A 20,767-nucleotide genomic window follows, 5' to 3' on the forward strand; every position below is an offset into this window, starting at 1 on the left:
ATACTCCAGGTATTCCCATCCTGAAAATGGCAGAACCAACCCGTCATCAAGCCTGGGTCTCCTTGCCTCGCCAGCCAAGCCTTCACTGTACCTCTCCCCTTCGCCTTCCAGGCTCCCAGCATCTCTCACTCAACTGCAGCCACAGCTTGTGACAATGCCAACCTGAAACTCTCATCCAGTGGCACCTGGCCCTCCTCCTACCTCTGCCCACCCAGAGGGGTCTCTGTCACAGGCGGCACCCCTCCCCACTCACTCATGGCCTGGCTCTGCTCCTCTCCCTCTAGTCACTGCACATTCTCAGCAGGTGACATCCCCCAAATCCCTTTCTCCAACCAGAGAGGTCTTTCCAGGTGTCTGCTGGAAGGTGGCTCTACTCTGAGCATTCCAGAAGCACCTTACCTTACACAAAATGTAATCCCATTATCTCCCCAGCCCAGCTGGCCCCCAACTCTCCATCTTGGTTACTGATATATCATCATCCCTTGAGCTAGCCAAGCCTGAAACCTAAAGCACTTGTTGAAAATGCTGAAATCCCTTCTTGAACAATCCTAAAGCCATTGGTGGGAGAGGCAGGTCTGGACAAGGTTGGCACCTGCTCTAGGATGAGGGTAACTGTGGTGGCCCAGAATGAGCTGTCAAGTCCAATCAGGGGCTCAGAGCCTGTACGGGGGAAGGAAAGAAGGTATGTCCATGGAGTGGTGACCCATATGGGGTATCGGAGCCCAGGCAATGAGGAGCATGGACACCTGTGGGGGAAGAAGCTGGGTATAAAATAAAGGAGTATGATGACAGGGATAAGAAGTTGGTTCACAGAGGAGGATTCATCAAATTAGTAAATATATTAAGGATGAAGGATACCAAGGTTCTCACTGTCAGAGGAAGAGTTATAAATACGGAAAATTCCTATTGGTTTGGAATGGGAGGCACTAATGTAATGCATGTTTTTTATTTGTATAGATAATACTGAAATATAGATATGAATGTGTGTCCACACAGAAACACATACATATATTATGCACATGTGTGCATGTGTGCATTCCCTTGCTCCATCCAATGAGAGAGGCAATGGGAGAAACAACACAGTACACAGCTCCAATAAGAACACCTAGAACCCAGATCTCGGTTTTCAAATTCTATTTGCCACTAAAAGGAACTGGGCTCCTTGGAGAAATGGCTGATCCCAGGAATGGAGCAGGGAAAGACAAGATGAGATAGAAAGTACAGATGTAACTCTAAGGACGATGGAAGCAAGACAAAAGGCCATATAAGCCAGTGGGAATGGGTTCCCACTAGCTAAATGGGAAACAAGTGGAGTATCAAGATAAATGATGGTAATATTGGACTATAATCCACTGATTATAATATAAAATAGCAATAAAAATATATAAAATATAAAAAAGGAAACCATGACTTCAAATTGAATAAACTGAAAGTCTGATGAGGAAAGAAATATTAACGCAGCCAAAGCACCTCTTCCCTCAAAATACTTATTAACTACAAAAGGGAAGGGGGCGGATTTCACAGCTGAAGTTCAGGTACCACACCAACTTAATCAAGTGATAAAAGAGTTACATAACCAGCAATGGGATAAATCAAAGTCACGTGCCACCTGACAGGACACCACAGAGGAAGGCGGATCTCTTCCATGACACTCTTGCCAAAGAGGCATAAACAAAATTTAATCCCGAGGAAACATCAGCGGTTGTTCTGCTAAACAGAGCACTGGTGATCTTCTGAATGTCAAGGTCATGAAGGTTAAGGAAAGACTGAGGCCTGCTGCAGCCTGAATGAGACTAAATTAAGGGCAATGGGTGATACAGCGAAGGGTCCTTGTGCCATAAAGGACCTTATGGGGACACCTGGCAAACTTGAATGCAGCCTGAGGCTAACCCAGTAGCAGGGCATCCATGTTAATCCCCTGTCTGTGAAGAACGAGTTGTCATTATGAAAGAGAAACTCTTGTTTGTAGGAATCACACACTAAAGGATTCCAAGGTGATGGAGCATCATTTCAGCAGCTTACTTTCAAATGAATCAGGAAAAACACTGCTTAGTGCTCTACTTGCAACTTCTGAAAATGTTTTTTCAAAATAAAAATTAAAATACAGGCTGCTAGACACCATTACAAATTTGCTGAATCAAATCTCTACGAGTTTTTTTTTTTCTTATCCCATATTGTTAAAATCACCAACATAAGGACCCACTTTTTAATAAAAGCCAAGCGAAATTTTTTCAACTTAAAAAAGGCAATGTGGGGACTTCCCTGGTGGCGCAGTGGATAAGAATCTGCCTGCCAACGCAGGGGACATGGGTTTGATCCCTGGTCTGGGACGATCCCACATGCCGTGGAGCAACTAAGCCTGCATGCCACAACCACTGAGCCCGCGGGCCACAACTACTGAAGCCTGCACACCTGGAGCCCATGCTCCGCAACAAGAGAAGCCACTGCAAGGAGAAGCCCGCGCACCGCAACGAAGAGCGGCCCCCACTCATCACAATTAGAAAAAGCCCGCGCAGCAACAAAGATGCAATGCAGCCATAAATAAACAAACAAACAAATAGATAAATAAAATTAAATCTAAAAAAAGGCAATGTGCCCTTTTGAATTCAAAATCCATCGAAATTATTACAAAGTAGATTGCATACGTGAATTGCAAAATTTTTTTAAGAACACAATATTAAAAAATCTATTCGTTTGCTGGATTTCACACCAAGAAGGAAGTAAGGAATTCTTTGCGTTTTCATTAACATTGTCCCATAAATACTGATCAAAGAGACTGGGTGAGATGTGAGGGAGGGTTCTTTGATTTCTATTTGGGGACAGGAGGGTAGGATGCAAAGGACCCCTAGAGAATCTAATAAAAACCAAGGGCCCTCAGCCCGGAAGGTGCAATGCTATACTCAGACACCACCGCTCACACAATCCCAGCGGGCTCACGCATCCCTAGGAGTACACACCAGGATCCAGGTTGAGAAGCCCTGTGTTAAAAAACCTAACAGAAGAGTAGATAAAGAGGGAGGAAATAGAAAACAATTGATTAAATTCAGCTTTGACAAGGGATAAATGAAGTGGAAACAGTCAGTGGTGGCTAATAAGAAGTCAATTTCAATCGGCACAGTCACCAGGGGATGGCAGAGAGCCAAGAAAGCATCTAAGAAAACTGACCACAGAAAACAGCTACTGACACCGGGCTTGGGGAACAAGGGGCCTATGCTTCAGGCAGGAGGCTGTGAAACAAAGGCTGTCATCCTAAGACACCCCCAAAGAGTAGCGAGACAGGTAAGTGGGAAAAATAACTTTTTTTTTCCAATTCAGATTATAATAAGTTTGTAATTTATACTATTTAAAGTAGATAAAGGGAATTTCTGCTTTTGCTTAGAATAGAAAAAGCTGGGGGTGGGGGGGTTGCCCTGATCCTACCAACAAGAGAAAGCTGAATAATCAGTGATGGAAACAAAGGAAAATTCATACTGTGATGGCTTCATTGGTAAATTACACTAAAATTTAGAGAAGAAATAATACCCAAATCAATACAAACTCTTCCATAAAAAAGAAAAGATGGGAATACTTCTCAACTCATTTAATGAGACCAAGCATTATTTTGGTACCAAAACCAAACAAATATGTTAGAAGATGAGAAAACTATAGACCAATATCCTTCATAAACAGAGATGCAAAATTCCTTAACAGACTATTAGCAGTCAAATCCAGGAACATATGAAAAAGATAATACAAGTGAGGTTTATGCCAGAAATTCAAGGTTGGCTCAACAACCAAAAAATCAATCCATATAGTTCACCACATCAACAGACTAAAGGAGAAAAGCCAGGTGATTATCTCAACATGTTGAGAAAGCATTTTATAAGATGCAACATTGATTCTTGACAGAAACTCTCAGCAAACTAAAAATAGAAGTGAACTTCTTACCTTAGAAAAGGCATCAGAAAAAAACTTTGGCTAATGCCCTATTTAGTGGTGGGAGCCTAATGCATTCTCCCTAAGACCAGAAACAAGTGAAGGTTGTGCACACTCACCATTTCTAGTCAGCACTGTGCTAAGATGCTCCGAGGAGGATGACGACAAAGAACAGCCTCGCCTCCTCCTGGGAAGAGCTAGGTGGGACTCCTCACTGTGCACTGTGCATGCAGGCATCAGTCATTCAGGTTTAAGTGTATATAACTTGTACTGGGCTTCCCTGGTGGCGCGGTGGTTGAGAATCTGCCTGCCAATGCAGGGGACACGGGTTCGAGCCCTGGTCTGGGAAGATCCCACATGCCACGGAGCACCTAGGCCCGTGAGACACAACTACTGAGCCTGCGCGTCTGGAGCTTGTCCTCTGCAACAAGAGAGGCCACGACAGTGAGAGGCCTGCGCACCGCGATGAAGAGTGGCCCCCGCTCGCCGCAACTAGAGAAAGCCCACGCACAGAAACGAAGACCCAACACAGCAATCAATCAATCAATCAATAAATAAAGCTTGTACTACATGCCAGATGCAGGACAAATTTAAAGGAGAAAATTATATAATCCAATAGTCATTATCTTATCAATTTTTCTTGAGACACTTTCTCCACTGCAAATCATAAGTGAATGTATCTAAAATAGCCTAAAGGTTATATAACTGCAAAATGAAATAAAATCTTCAGATTTACACAAACCAATCACAGGCCTGCACTGGACCAGGACAGTGGAGGCAAGTCCTGCCAAGCCCAGAACGCCACGCAGTGACCCCTGCAACAGGCTGTAAGAGAGGGACCCACGCTTACCAATCCAGCATTCCAAACGTGCACAAGGAGTAGTCTTCACCACATCTGGAGGGTCCACACCAACATTCAGGCACAAAACTAAGGCAACGCTGACGGTCTTCATCTAGAAACACAACAGAAAAAACAAATAATTCAATATGAAATTCACTGATGAGTTTTCCAGTTGTTAAAATGTTCCCAGACATACGGAGCCCTCTGCTTCTACAGCCGGTCTTCAGTCGCCTGTTACCTGTGCCACCCCAGGGGTATTTCACAAGTAAGACAGGGTTTCAGAGTCAAGTAAGCAGATGGGGAAGAGTACATGGCAGGAGAGGCTTTTCTCAGGCTTCCTTATGATATACTTCCAGAAACAGAATTATTTGATCAAAAGATATAAACATGTTAAGACACTCTATACATTCTGCCAAATTACTTCGCAAAAACTCTGCACAAATTTACATTCTGACCAGTTCATCGCTATTCTCATTATTTAAAATTGTTAATAATTTGATGAGAGAGAAATTGTCATACTGATTTAGTTTGCATTCTTTAGTATTAATAAGGCTGAATATTTTTTTCAAATATTTGTATCCTTTGTGGATTTTCTACTCATGTTTATACTACCATTTATTTACTAATATTAGTGATCTTTTCTAATTGGTTTTCATGTACTCTTTACATATTAAAGATGGCATCCACATAATTTATTGTAAATATTTCCCTAGTCTAGTGTTTGCCATTGGATTCCTTCCTGATTCTCGACATACCGAAGCCCTGGACCCATCAGCTGATACATCTTCCTCCACACCTGCTCCTGCTCCAACTCCGACTTCCCAGTGTTAGGAAACGTCAGCCCCACCTATCCAGCTGCTCAAGCCAGAAATCTGGAACTCATCCTTCATTAGTTCACTTGTTCAACAGATATTTACTAAGCACCTACCAGGTGCCAACCGCTATTTTTACAAAATGAAGATACAGTAGTAAATCAAAGAAATAAAATCCCTGGGACTTCCCTCGTGGTCCAGGGGTTAAGACTCCGTGTTCCCAACGCAGGGGGCACGAGTTCAACCCCTACTCAGGGAACTAAGGTCTCGTATGCTGCACAGCACGGCCAAATAAATAAATAAATAAAAGAAAAATCCCTGCAAGGAGGGGCAAGATATCATTTCAAATAGGGTGGCCGCTAGGAAGACCACCTGAGCCTCTGCTCCCTCCACCAGGCTCCCGAGCGCCAGTGCCCACTGTGACTCCCCGTCCATCTCTTTTGTCCTGCTCCTGAATGTCTCTGAGTTTGTCCACTTCACTATCTGCCAGCTCTAAGCCACCATCACGTCCAACCTGTGCTCTACCATTTTCCTAGGACCCCTTCCCCTGCCTGCCCCAGTCCAGGCTTTCAAACACATTGGCACACTGCCCTGTTTTCAATCAGTTCCCAAAACCTTCAAGATTCACTGTGAACTGCTCCACATGCTATTCAAGCCTCATAAGCTCCAGATCCTGCCAAGCTCTTCACTCACATCAAGTCTCACCCTTGGTCTGCCAGCATGACCTCTGGGTCTTCAAACACAGCCCCTCAGGGCTCCTTGCACGGCCTCACCAGCTCAGGGTCTCTCGGGTTCAGACCTCCACTCCTCGGGAAGGCCTTCCCAGACCCTGTCAGGGCAGAGCCACCTGCTCAACACCACCCCAGCATCCATGTCTTCCTCTTGGTGGAGCCAGGCCCATTCACGCTCCTCTGTGCACCTGCAGCTCCTCCAAGGTCAGAGTTGACATGCAGGAGCAGACACCTGGCCCAGGCCTAGCTCAGTGACCATCTGCTGAGTGGGTGAATACAGGGATTTTCCTCTAATGTTTTCACTTGTTTCACATTTCACCCTCCCCTTTTTTTTATTTTTTGGCGGTACGCGGGCCTCTCACTGTTGCGGCCTCTCCCGTTGTGCAGCACAGGCTCCGGATGCGCAGGCTCAGCGGCCATGGCTCACGGGCCCAGCCACTCTGCGGCACGTGGGATCCTCCCGGACCGGGGCACGAATCCGTGTCCCCTGCATCGGCAGGCAGACTCTCAACCACTGCACCACCAGGGAAGCCCACACTTCACCCTTTTAATCCAGCTGGATATTATTTTGGTATATGGTACCAGGTGAGGATTAATTTTGTCTCAAAAAACTACCCAATGGTGCCAATTCCCCCTGTTAAATAATCTCCCCAAACTCACAGGTTTGTAGTGACTCCTCTAGCATATATTCCCACATAGACCAAATTCTATTTCTGGGTCACATACTTCACTGATTTAACTAATTTATCTTCACAACATTTCACAATGCTTGGGAGAGCCTGGTTTTCTTCTTCACAATTTTTTTTAAACTTTTACTTGGCTACATTTATATTCACCTATTTTTTCCAAATTAATTGTTATTCAATTTCTTAATCCCATGGAGATTTTGATTAAAGTTGTTTAATCAAGCTGCATATTGATAACACTGAGTATTTTAAGTTGTCTTCTTTGATCCAATAATTCCACATACGAGAATCTGTCATAGGAGGTACAAAATATAATAAGAGAGAACTTTCTATGTGTAAAGATTTTCTTCACAGCATTTCTTTTTTTTTTTTTGCGGTACGCAGGCCTCTCACTGTTGTGGCCTCTCCTGTTGCGGAGCACAGGCTCCGGACGCGCAGGCTCAGCAGCCATGGCTCACGGGCCTAGCCGCTCCACAGCATGTGCGATCTTCCCAGACCAGGCACGAACCCGTGTCCCCTGCATTGGCAGGTGGACTCTCAACCACTGCGCCACCAGGGAAGCCCTTCTTCACAGCATTTCTTATCATGAAAAATAAGTGGGAGCAACCTAAATTTTAAGCAAATAAGGGAATATTTAAGCACACCATTATATACTCTTAACAGAATGACACTTAGATTAAATTCTTAAAATGTTAAATGAATAGAAATGGATTCAAAATACAAAAAAATTTCATTAAACATATAAACTAAACTTGGCAAGACATGACATCCTTATGATATTCTATTTTTCCATACAGGAACACAGTGTGTTTCTCTGTTTATTCAAATTTTCTTTTTTCTTTAATATTTATTTAATTATTTGGCTGTGCTGGGTTGGATCTTTAGTTGCGGCATGAGGGATCTTTAGTTGTGGCACGTGGGATTTTCAGTAGCGGCAGGTGGGCTCTTAGCTGCAGCATGTGGGATCTAGTTCCCTGACCAGGGATCAAACCCAGGCCCCCTGCATTGGGAGTGTGGAGTCTTAACCACTGGACCACCAGGGAAGTCCCTCAAATTTTCTTTTAATTTTTCTCAGTAATGTTTAGTTAAACATTACCTCTTAGTTTACTTCTTTATGTTTAGTTAAACATTACTTCTTAGATGTTTAGTTAAACATCTTCGCCAAGTCCTGGTCATTTCTTTTAAGATTATTCCTGGATTGTTCATGACTATTTGGGGGCAATATGCTACTATACATGTATTTTGCCCATAGGAGTTTCTTACTGATAATTGCTGATATACCAGAATAATGTTTTGTGTTTTTTTTTTCACCCCCACCTTCCCAGGCTTTATCCACCAGAGAATGTCCTTTTCTTTAATCCAGAAACAGGAGATAAAACCTGCGGCAGAATCTACACTCATTAGCTCTTCTGCAAGGATATAATTTGGGTAACAGTGACTTTTCTTTATAGAGATTCACCAATGGAATCGAAATTGTTTATTTTGCTTTGGAAACTTGTTTCCCCAGCCAAAGCGAGGTCCCTTTGAGGATTTTCTGACTCCCTAATCAGTTAACAATTTTGAATACCGTATTCTCTTACCAGTGGAGATCTTTGAAAACTAAGAGACAGAGAGCAGAAGGGATGGGAGAACTCCCACATGGACCTTGGGAAGTGACCTTTATTCTTCCCCTCCACGCCCCCCAACCCAGGCATCCTATTTTTTTTCCCATATTTAATTTTTTTTTACACAGCAGGTTCTTATTAGTTATCTATTTTATACATATTAGTGTATATATGTCAATCCCAATCTCCCATTTCATCCCACCACCACCAACCCCCCATCAGAATAATGTTTAAGTCACTTTACTAAATTCTTAATTAAACGTAACTGCTTTTAGGTGACTCTCTCCAGGTTTTGTTAGTATACAAACATACTGTCTGTGACATGATGAGTCTATCTCATTCTTTCCAATAGATCATTCCTTTTTCTTTTTTAGGTCTTATGGCATTACATAGATCTTCCAAAATCATATTACTAATAATTACAAAATGATGATAGTGGTGATCTTTGCACTTGGTTTTAACAAAATTGTCATAAATGTTTCATCACTGAGAATGATGATGGTTACTGATTTGATATAATCTTTATTACAGCAAGAAAATATTCCTCTGTTCAAACAGAATTTAAAGTTATATGGGGAAGAAAGGAAGTATTTTTGTCTCTTCTCTCCCAACACTTAAAAAAAGGATTTATTGAGACTTCTCTGGTGGTCCAGTGGTAAAGAATCCACCTTCCAGTGCAGGGACATGGGTTCGATCCCTGGTTGGGGAACTAAGATCCCACATGCCGCGGGGCAAGTAAGCCCGCCCGCCACAACTACTGAGCTTGTGCACCTCAACTAGAGAGCCCGCGTGCCACAAACTACAGAGCCCACGCGCCCTGGACCCTGCGTGCCACAACTACAGAGCTCACACGCCCTGGAGCCCGCGCACCACAATTAGAGAGAAGCCCGTGCGGTGCAACGAAGAGCCCATGTACCGCAACTAAGACCCGACAGCCAAAAAAATATATATATTCTTAAAAAAAAAGAAACAAAAAGCATTTATTAATAATAATTTCACTCTTTAAAGGAACTGCAACCCTGCCTCCAAAGACATACTGAAGAGAGGAACAATATCTTCCCACAGACATGCCAGAATCTTCTCATTATGAGCCATAAGAAGCAAATGGTCCCTTGACCTAATGTCAGGAGAAAGGGCTGAAAAGTAATCAGAGAATAACAAAAGTTTTATTTATTAGTCATTTTCCAATATTTAATTGATCAGTATCAATAATCCCATACAGATGATTGATTATTTTACAGCAAACTCACTCTGAGTATAAGCTGCTTAAAAGTAGAAGTTTCTGGAAACATTTCTGTGGTCTTCCAATGGCCATGGTGAATAACTACTAATACCTGCCCTTTACCATTTTTAAATCAAGAGCATTTTTTCTGTGCTCTATAATGTGGAACTTTGAGGTTTCCATGAGGTGTGGATTAAACCCGGGAGCAAGTTCCAAGTTGCTTCCTAAGGAAAATGTTGCTTTTCTTACAGTCATGGGACGGCCCCTCTGGGTGCAAGGGAAGGCTTCAGGGGAGAAAACATTCCATACGGATCAGGGTCTCTCTTAGACTGACTGTGCCACCACAGTTTTGTGTTTTGTCCTCAATCTGCAAAGACAGCCTACTCTCGTTTCTCTCACAAAGCCCAGGTGAAGGACACTACACTCAGGGGTCTGCTCTAAGGCCCAGCCCACCCACTGCTCCTCAGCCAAGCCCTGCCTGCTGTGGACCCAGGAGAAAGAGGGTAAGCCAGCCTTCCAGGCTGATGAGAGCTCAGGAACACCCCACATTACCCCTTCTTCTTACCTCCAGGCGTTTATGGCCAGGTCTCAAGCCCAGTCGTTTCTGATCATTTCTGAGCAAGAATGGCCTCCACATGCCAGCGCTTACTCCTTAACTGGCACTGTGCTACGCCGTCACCAAAAGGCCATGAACTAGAAAAGGTGGCTGTGTGCCATCCTTAGGGAGGCATGGAGAGAGTAAAGAATTTGGGCGGAGGCGCCAGGACTGTACCCTGGTCACTGGGATTTCAAAGCTCCATTGCTGGAGCATCTGTTTCTTCTTCTTTTTTTTTTTTTTTTTCTTTTCTTTTTTGCTGTACGCGGGCCTCTCACTGCTGTGGCCTCTCCCGTTGCGGAGCACAGGCTCCGGACGCGCAGGCCCAGCAGCCATGGCTCACGGGCCCAGCCGCTCCGCGGCATGCGGGATCCTCCCGGACCGGGGCACGAACCCGCATCCCCTGCATCGGCAGGCGGACCCTCAACCACTGCGCCACCAGGGAAGCCCTGTTTCTTCTTCTTAATCTCTCTGTTGTCAGGCAGGTGGTGCAGGATGAGATAGGGCATTTACACAGCATTCTTATGCTCTCTGATCATAATCCTATTTCTTCTACCTCAGCTGACACTCTAGACAAATTGCATTCCCTCCACCTCTACAACTGCAGTTAATGAACTTAAAATAACAATTCTCAGTAAAATAAATAATTTCTAATTTCATTATAAAAAGTATGATCTCTGAGGCTCTCCAAGTCCTTAGACAGAAATACTAATAGAAGCACTATTATCGCTCTTTAGTCCTGCAAGGCAGCTAATGGGCCTCACCTCACCAGGCCTCCACCAAGTGTAGTGTTCATTACTAATCAAACATTACTGACAGCAACAGTTTCTCCGTGATTGCTTTGAAGGTGAGCAATAGGAAAGCATGGCCCTCAGAGAGAAAGTATAAAATTAGCTACACTCCATAAATTAAGATATTAAAGGAATTAATTTGATTCATCCTGGCGTATATAATACACACCTAACCCTACATCCTGCCTTTTTATATCTTTTAAGAAAACAAGGGAAAACATCTCAAGAATATATTGACCCATGAACTACAAACATGTATTTGACCTAACACCTAGCTACCAATTTAATTCCACAATTGGGCAAAAGACAATACCAGTAAATATCCTTAAGCCAATCAAATATGTCTTTGCTCCCCTGCAAATTGTCATGGCATTGGCTTGATTTCAAATGTGGTGGATTTTAAATTCTTAGCTATACCCTAAAGTGTCTTTTTGGTATTTTATTTTCATTTCTATGGCAACCTCATTCCAAAAATTCTAGATTCATGTTTTTAATAATACAGTTATAGCATTAAGAAAATATAAGGGCTATCAAATTTACTGTGCCAAAAATTGCATAATAGTACATAAAATAACCATTTTGAATTTTAAAACATTTCTTCTCCAATGTCATATAATTGAAGATGACAAGAGTTATATCCCTAGAGGTTAATTTCGAATTTGAAAAGAGTATCATTTTGAGAAGCTCTAAAACATTAAGTGATCACTGAAAACGTATGACCTTGGGCATGTCGGTTAATTCCAATCTCTCCTGAACAATTCTCTCACCCTAAAATGAAGTAGATGATCTCTCAGGCCCCAAGATTTCTCTGATCCTAAAGTTTTGACTCCAGGACTGGTCTCTCCAGCCATACCGGAAGTATCCCTAAAGGCATGGAGCACCCTGCCTTACGATTCTGAACCCAACCTAGAGGGCTCAACATCACCTTGGCTACAAGGTGGGAGAGGCTGGGGACAGTCGGGCAGTGGGGGCCTGACGCTGTTGTAACAGCCTGGGCAGTTTCCCATACAATCCTCTGGTGCCAGATGTGTTGTGAAATTCACGATTTTTCCAATTTACAAAAGGATAATATGGTATATATCCCATATCCCATGTAAAATACCAAGAAGGGTCTGGAGTAACATCCTATTCAAAATTAAAATTTCCACTGAAATGCACAAATATCAACAATCCATGGAATAAAGACTATCAATAACCTCATACCAGCTCACAACCCAGTTGTGCCCCCAAATGAGTTGCAAAAACATTTCCAGTATTCAGAGCTTTTGGATTTCAGAATTGCAGATAAGGGCCTGTGGACCTGGATCACTGCCTCTACTTGAAAGCCTCTGTATACTGCTTGTCACCTTGCTGATTAAAAATACATTAATGCCTGTCACCGAAGAATTCAAAACAAAATCACAAGGAATTCCTTTATTGGTTTCTTCCTACTTAATTATTTGATAACTATATATTTTTTAAAAGATACAGTGGATCAAACCTGAGTATAAATTCACAGGCTGGCATGCAATGACACCCAAGCTGTTATACAGAATGAAGAAATTATGCAGCTTAAACTGGCCAATCACTGCTTTCTGCTCCCCAAACCGAGAGTCTGACTCACTCCTATTCCTTTCAACATAAACAACTGAGCGTAATGGAAAATAAACAGAAAGCAAGACTAGGATTTGCCATATATGCCACAACATTCACTATTCCCCTGTTTGTCTGAGGGCAAAGCCACCCAATTCCCGGCAGTGCTCATTAAGATTCAGAGCATCAAGCAAAAACTTTGAGCAGAGCCGAAGCTATACAAATGCATAATTTATAAAGAAAGTCAGAAACTAGAACATATAGCAAACAGAGTAGATACACTACAGGAGGGGTGGGGGGAATCGAGTTGTTGAAGAAAAGGAAAAACCAGTTTGCCTCCTAACTCCCATCCCAAAGACTGCTAGAAAGAAGTGAACAATAAACCTAGCAAGAAGCACATCAAATGGAATTTTTGCAACCAAGACCAATAATACAAAACAAGATCCTCATCACCAGCAGCAACTGTGTGAACCTGGGCAATCCCGGTTGTCTATTCCTTTGCTCATTTCAATGGGAATTGGCAATGAGGGAGTGGTTCTTGAATGTCTGAGTTCAGTTTGTTACCTTGAGCCAGAGGCCTAACTTGCGTTTAAGGACTCTTTTTTGAGGCCAAATTCTGTCTATATTCCCCTGTTTTTAAATCTACGTTCACTCCTATAAAATAGCCTAATAAAAAGTGAAGACACAAGAGGTAACTTTTCAACATCGAAAATTAGAAAGTCTCGTCCAGAGCTACTGTCTTAGACGTGTGCAGATCCCTCCCTCCCTCACCCTTCCCACCCCATCCAAACGTTCAGGACATGTGGAGTACGTGTACCTCCAACATCACGACGCTTAGGAAATTTATATTTCTAAAAGCCAAATTAAAGAACTGAATACAAAATAGGTTGATTATAGGGACTTCCCGGTGGTCCAGTAGTTAAGACTCCACGCTCCCAATGCAGGGGACCCGGGTTCGATCCCTAGTCAGGGACCTAGATCCCACATGCCGCAACTAAAGATCCCTCATGCCGCAATGAAGATCCAGCATGCCGCAACTAAATATCCCACATGCCGTAACAAAGATCCCGTGGGGGAAAAAATAGGTTGACTATAGAGATCATAACTGCTTTAAACAAACTAAAGAAATCCCTTCTCAGAGGAATCCTATACGAAATCTTTTTGTGATTCCTTCATGAAACAGATGGTCTTCCCTTGGTGCCACCTTTGCAAACCTGGGCGTCTGTGATATGGGGTTCTACATGCCCCACCTGGTCTGAGGAGCCAGTCTACTTGCACTAATGAGCTGAGTGAGGGACCAAAAATGACTTCCTTGCCTTTTCCTGTAACACCTTATGAAATGAAATTTAAGTGTGTATACACACAGAGATAAAATTAACTATCCAGTCTCCTTACTTAAAAAGTGAAAATAAAAATACTTAATTGTCGGGCTTCCCTGGTGGCACAGTGGTTGAGAGTCTGCCTGCCGATGCAGGGGACAAGGGTTCGTGCCCCCGTCCGGGAAGATCCCACATGCCGCGGAGCGGCTGGGCCCGCGAGCCATGGCCGCTGAGCCTGCGCGTCCAGAGCCTGTGCTCCGCAACGGGAGAGCCACAACAGTGAGAGGCCCGTGTACCGCAAAAAAAAAAACTTAATTGTCACAGAGGGATAATAAGAAGATGTGCATACTGAGAAATTAACTCTATATAAGGTCTAAATATGGTAAACCATTCTGTTGAAGCCAAAGGGTCTGACTTGAGGGCACAGGTTAAAGAACGCTCTGTGTCATGTGCTGGAACATTACAGCATCTTTAAAGCACATTTGCAGGTTGCACAACTCTGTTGGTAGAGGGTGAACTTTGTAGCACGTGCACTATATCTCAATAAAGCTGTTAGAAAAGACATCTTTTCAAAGAATGTTAAACAGCATGGGACATACCCAAACGTAACCTGAGTGAAGAGAGGAGGTACACAACCAGATCCATAATTATTATCCCAAATGTGCAAGTATACATATGCAGAGAACACAGAGTTAAAAAACAAGATGCCACAAGTAGTTTTGACCTCTGGGGAATGGAAGATGTGGATGATTCCTCTTTTCCTCTTTCTACCTGGCCCTTCTGTGTATTTTCAAATTTTCTACCGTGAACATAAGTTATTTCTATAAGTGGAGGGAAAGGTTATAAAAATTATTTTATCACAATAGTCAAGGATTTTTTACATGTGTGCATATATGTATATATAATTTTTATTGTATCCTGAAAATAAAGAGAGTGGCTTGTTCGGTTAGCTGAAGTTTAGACACTAGTCTAACTTCCAAGGCAACAAGTGGGCCAGGACTGAGGAAATGCAATGCAGGTGATCCCCAGCATGCCTGCGGAGACAGAACTCTGCTAACCAAACTGAATGTGGCCTCATAATCAACAATATACCTGGTCTTGGCAAAGCAAGTAAGTCAAAGGGCTCTAGTCTATTTCTTCTCCACTCCTTCCCAGGTCAGGACACAAGATAAGGCCCACTGCTAAAATTGCTTTCAACAAGATTCTCCAATTCAATAAATGGATTGATTTCAAGGCTGTTTAGAGATTTCTGTTATTTGATAAAACACTGAACAGCTGCTTTACCACTCCTAATGTAAATTAAAATTAGCAGCAGCAGCATGGGAGTGAGTCATTCATTCAGGACTAATTTTTCTTCCACTCTTTATTATCCAGCATATGTTACCCATGGTACAGATTTCATAAAAACAATCTCAAGGCAAACCAAAGTACACACAGCTCCCAGGTGGCTGAAAAAATACACCCGAGGTGGTTGGAACACCTTGATAACAGGCATTTCACCACTAAGTCTGAGGATGCTACGTGTGGCTGTTATCTTCTGCTACCATCCACCCTCTTGGTTGGGACAACATATGTTATGAAGCTGTTCTCAAAGGTCTCACAGCTCCAAGTGGAGGGTAGTGTGGATTCTGCTAACAAAGGCCTTGAAGAGCATCACAGCCAGGAGCTGGAGTGTGGGCCCCACTAAGTTGTCGAGGCAGAAATGTGGCTAAACAGATGTTTTTCAGGAAGACTAACTCATGACAACGGCTAACATTTACTTGGGAAGGAAGAGGCTGGAGGAAGGGAAATTAGCCCGGAAGCTGTTATAGTGAAACAAGAAGACCTGCACTGGGTGCGGGGAGAGTGGGAAAGAAAGAAACCTCTATTTCAAAGAGAACAGGGGATAGCATGTGCTGCTAAGTGGGTGTCGGAGATGAAAAGCATAAAGGTCCTGTGTGGCTGAAACTCCGTAATAAGCCATCCATTAAAAGCCCCCATGGGGAACTGTGGTAGACACCTGCCATCTGACTCCCCATAACCTTTTTTACACCTTCCATCACCTTGATAACTTCCTATGCTGTGGGTCCCACCTTCCCAAAGTAGAAAATAAGAACAATTGTGTCTTAGACTCTCTTGCAGCTAAGGGGTCAGCATGTGGCCTGGGCTCCTCCAGTCAGATACACCTGCCCGAGAATCAAGTTCCGAATCCAGCAATGCCAAGCCCCTGCTCCACAGGGAGCTGTGTGGCTGAGGCACCTGACTCTGGAGGGTGGCAGCCGCACAGCTGCTAAGCTCATCCCAATGTCCCAGTGGTTCAGCAGCTACTGAGGCCCCCTTGGGATCTTCAGAAGATCTGGGTCTGGCCCTGGGTCCTCCCAGAGATCTTCAACACATTCCTTTTCTGCTTAACCTCCCAGCATGGATTCCAACGCCTATAACTAAGAATCCTTAAGGCTCTTTAGGGGAGAAAACATTCAGAGGCCAAAATCATCACTGGATTTAACTACGTGGGCATCTTGTGCTAATCGCCAACTCAACCGTCGTCGAACCAGGGAACTGAAGACACACAAAGATTTTGCCAAGGTGCTGTTATCCCAACAAGCGGCACTTTTGCCTCCAATCTCACACAGACTAGCTGACCGTATCTAAAGGAGAGAAGAAGGAAACGAAAGGTCTTAGCTGAATCATCACTGAACCATCACTATCAAGAATCTTCCTGAGCCCTGAAAATACTCAGTCTGAAGGCAGCAAAAGTAGCATCTTGACCTCACAGTGATTTAGATCTAAAACTGGTTCTGGCAACTCCTTTTCCTTTGATTATAAAAATGTAGCCCACTAAGTTCTCGGCACAGCACTCCCTTGCCTACCCCCTTGTATCTCTCACAAGCATACTATACTAATAAACTCTTCCCTTACCTGTCACGCTGCCTCTCACTGAATTCGTTCTGTACCAAGACAGAAGAACCTATGCTCTACTGAGCCCCCAAACATGTTCTGTGGTTTCAGGACCATGGCCCGGGGACTGCACAGCAAAAGCAGCATACCTGCCAGGAGGTGAGCTTCATCTACGGGAATGGGGCCCACAGAGGGTCCCTGGCTCTGGGGAACTGTGGTGATGTTTATGTACTGTGAGATTTGATTTGCTTTTTGGTCTTTTTATAAATACATGCACATACTACTATATATTGGAAACAACGATTGGCTGTAAGTGGAGAACACAGGTTTTCGCTGTACGCTTCTTTCAACTCTTCTACTTGTATGAGAGTTTTTCAGAATAAAGGCTTGGAGGCAATCTACACTGAAAAAACTAAAACTGATCACAACAAGAATCCAAGCAAAAATATATTCTATTGCTTGAAACTAGTTGCCAGGTAATAGAAAGCATTTTTGCTTCCATGAAAGGACAGTTCTGGAAACCATTCTCCTCAGCAGACTGCACACAGAGCTGTCCCACTCTAAAACTCAACAGAAAAGGCAGGGGTGCCACAACATCCAAACATCAGACACACTTTCTACCATTCAGCTTAACTGATGGGGTGCCTGACGGTACCCTGAGTACACGCACTAAGCCTGGAAATCAGAGAACTCTCTGGGTTTTCATACATTCATTCATTCATTCACGCCGCGGCAGGTCTTTGTTGCAGCACGCGGGATCTTTGTTGTGGCACGCGGGATCTTTGTTGCGGCATGCGGACTCTTAGTTGCGGCATGCGGACTCTTAGTTGCGGCATGTGGACTTCTTAGTTGTGGCATGTGGACTCTCAGCTGCAGCATGCGGGATCTAGTTCCCCGACCAGGGATCGAACTCGGGCTCCCTGCATTGGGAGCTCGGAGCCTTACCCACTGGACAACCTGGGAAGTCCCCAGGAGTGAATTCAAACACATCAGGGATGGCAGCACTTCCTGTGGCCTTCTCTTCATCAGTACATGCAGCAGAAGCTTTATCAGTAAGACTGGACGCTCCCTCAGCTTCTGTCACGTGGGTCAAAGGACCACTCAGGAAGCTCTACCTCACATCCCTGCCCTCCCAGAGACAGAGCTGCACAAGAACCACAAAGGGGCACAGCACGAGACCGCCACCTCCTGCCCTTCCCCAGGCAAAGGTCCCACATGTGGCACCTCCATACCAAACCAGCTCCCTCCCCGCACCATCGCCACCAGCACGACACCTCATCATTCTGTAACTACTGTGAAGTAAATTAAGTCCACTGACTAACAACAACAACCAAACACTTGCTCACTTTAATAAGCTAAGGTAACTGACAACAATGGGAACATTCCACGTTACATGAACAAAATTCAGAAATGCTTTCCATCTACATCATCATCGTGTTGTACAATTGAGCTTCTGCTGCACGTACCAGGACTAGGAAATGTTTCACATTTTGCTTAGCTGACTGTGTAATGAAAGTAGTAAAACTGAACAAACACATGGAAAAGGAAGAGGGGGGGAGGAGGAGGAGGCGGGAGGCTAATTCCTCCTCGAAAGTCTCTCCTCCTGTGGCTTAGTGCCCTCCTGTCCGCTGACCTCTCCTTGTCATCATCCCCTGCCTCCCGCAGCCCCAAACCTGCTCCACCCGTGTCGCCTCCTACGTGAGTGAAAGGTACGGACAATTACCCAGCTCTAAATCTGGACACTTCATCCCAATCTAATGTTCCCAAATTGATGTCCACGTTGCCCGTCTCCATACCCTGAGTTCAAGCCTCAACCTGTCTCTCCTCCATGAGTCCAATTGCTCCCCTCCAATCCAACCTCCTTTAATACATCTCCATTTTAACACCATGGGTGCCTTCTACACTGACAGACTAACCATGCCATCCCATCACCCGGAGAGCACAGCAGTGCAGGGCCCCACAGGATCGCTCCTTTACATTCATATACATGGCCAACGACTCCCCAAACGTGCAACGCTCTCTCACATTCTTTGCCTTTTTTCTGGTCACCCTGTGCTTCACTGCGCACACGCATGCACATGCACACGTGCGCACGTGCACGCACACACACACACACACACACACACACACGCTGCATGCGGATTTAGGGGAAATGTCCACCTCTACACCTAACTAAACTATTAACATCTATTTTTAAAAAAAAGAAAGAAAGAAAGAAAAGAAAAACTGAGAAAAAAGACAAATATCAAAAACTAGGAAAAAGAACACAAAATACAAACAAGCACTTTCCAGAAGAAAAAACTCAAAAGGCCAACACACATACCAAAAACTGTGCAAGCTCACTATTTCTCAGAGAAATAGAGACAAGATACCATTTCACATCATAGTATTGGAAAAAACTTCCAAGTCTGACAGTACCTATACTAGCAAGGTTGTGGGTGAACAGGAGCTCCGGACACTCCTGGACGCGGGAGCTTGAACACACTATTGCCTGGAGAGGATTCTGGCAACACGATGGAGTGGAAGAGTGTGCGTTTCCTACAGCTCTGTTCCATTCTAGGTAAATACCCTAGAGAAACACTCACACGTGCAAATGTAGGCACGATAAGGACATTCACTGGGTGCTGTCTTGAGAAGTGAGAAAATTAGAAACAACCTAAATGTCCAACAATGGGGACTGGATGCATTACATGTATGTTCATTTATAGAGTTCTTCTCCTCAGGGGATGAATGAAAGTCTTCTACTGAGATATCAATGAGACCAAATGAATGCAAAGATTGGAAAAGAGTTTATAAAAGCTATGAAAGTGAAGGCAGCACGAAGACTCCTCTGACTCTTGGAGACCGAGTATCCCGCCCATGAAATCACCATGGCAATATGGCCAGCAGGGACAGACGGCACATGGGAAAATCTGCATCAAGCACATTAGGAAAGCTTTCTAGTTTTCCGGGAAGAACCCCATTCATCGTTGCTGAGATGACAATAACTAGAAACAGAAACTGTAGTGCATGCAATTAACCTCTACGACCACAGCAGCAAATTCCAGCAATTACAGGCACTTGACCATGACTACAAGTCATGCACCGAGTGTAGTGGTCCCATCAAAACCACACGAAGCAGCACCTGTAAAACGAGGGCACCCAATACACACTGACTCAGAAAAGAAATGTTGTCAGCGGTTGTGGCTGGACCCTGGCACTTCACCAAAGGGGAGGAACAGCTCCAGACCATGTTGCACTCAAAGTGGTCACGGTGGCTGTGAGCCTGGCCCACCTATGTTAGGTAGATTAGGTGTAGCAGATGTGTTTTGACTTACAATATTTTCAACTTATGATGGGTTTATGGGACTTAACTCCATTGTAAGTCAAGGAAGATCTGTAATGGGTCATTTTCCTTGTTAGAAAAATGAATCTTTAACCTGAGTAGCTCCCTCTAGAAACCTAGAGTTGTGTTTCAATCAGAGAATGGCCCTACTGATTGATAAAAGATATTATTCAGAGGTAGATCTGCAATTCGACACTCCTCCCACCACAAAAGACCTTTAGACCTTTAAAATGAATGAATGGGTGGGTAGATATGTAGGTAGATAAATAGGTAGGTAAACAAATAGATAATAAACGAATAAATGGGTGGGTAGGATGGATGGATGGATGGATCAAAACAGAAGCCTGAAACTTGCCTTAGGTATATAATTTCCCACAGTGTCATCACTAAAACAAAATGATGCAAATATAAGCAGAACAGGACTAGTCCCAAAATCCAAAATTAATCAACTACTTCAACTAAAGAAAGATGGGGGAG

The 20,767-nt window shown here is 43.8% G+C and overlaps 1 protein-coding gene across 4 annotated transcripts in view; it reads right to left on the reverse strand.

Annotated features, from left to right (window-relative positions):
* Nucleotides 1-20,767, reverse strand: part of RPTOR (regulatory associated protein of MTOR complex 1) — a 347,367-nt gene that overhangs the window by 262,514 nt on the left and 64,086 nt on the right. For all 4 annotated transcript variants that reach the window (XM_073798118.1, XM_033847372.2, XM_033847375.2 and 1 more), the window contains exon 2: nucleotides 4,766-4,868. In XM_073798118.1, the coding sequence (XP_073654219.1) occupies nucleotides 4,766-4,868 (103 nt within the window). The remainder of the gene's footprint in view (nucleotides 1-4,765; nucleotides 4,869-20,767) is intronic.

The sequence above is a fragment of the Tursiops truncatus genome, chromosome 20, assembly GCF_011762595.2.
Source record: "Tursiops truncatus isolate mTurTru1 chromosome 20, mTurTru1.mat.Y, whole genome shotgun sequence".
NCBI lineage: Eukaryota > Metazoa > Chordata > Mammalia > Artiodactyla > Delphinidae > Tursiops > Tursiops truncatus.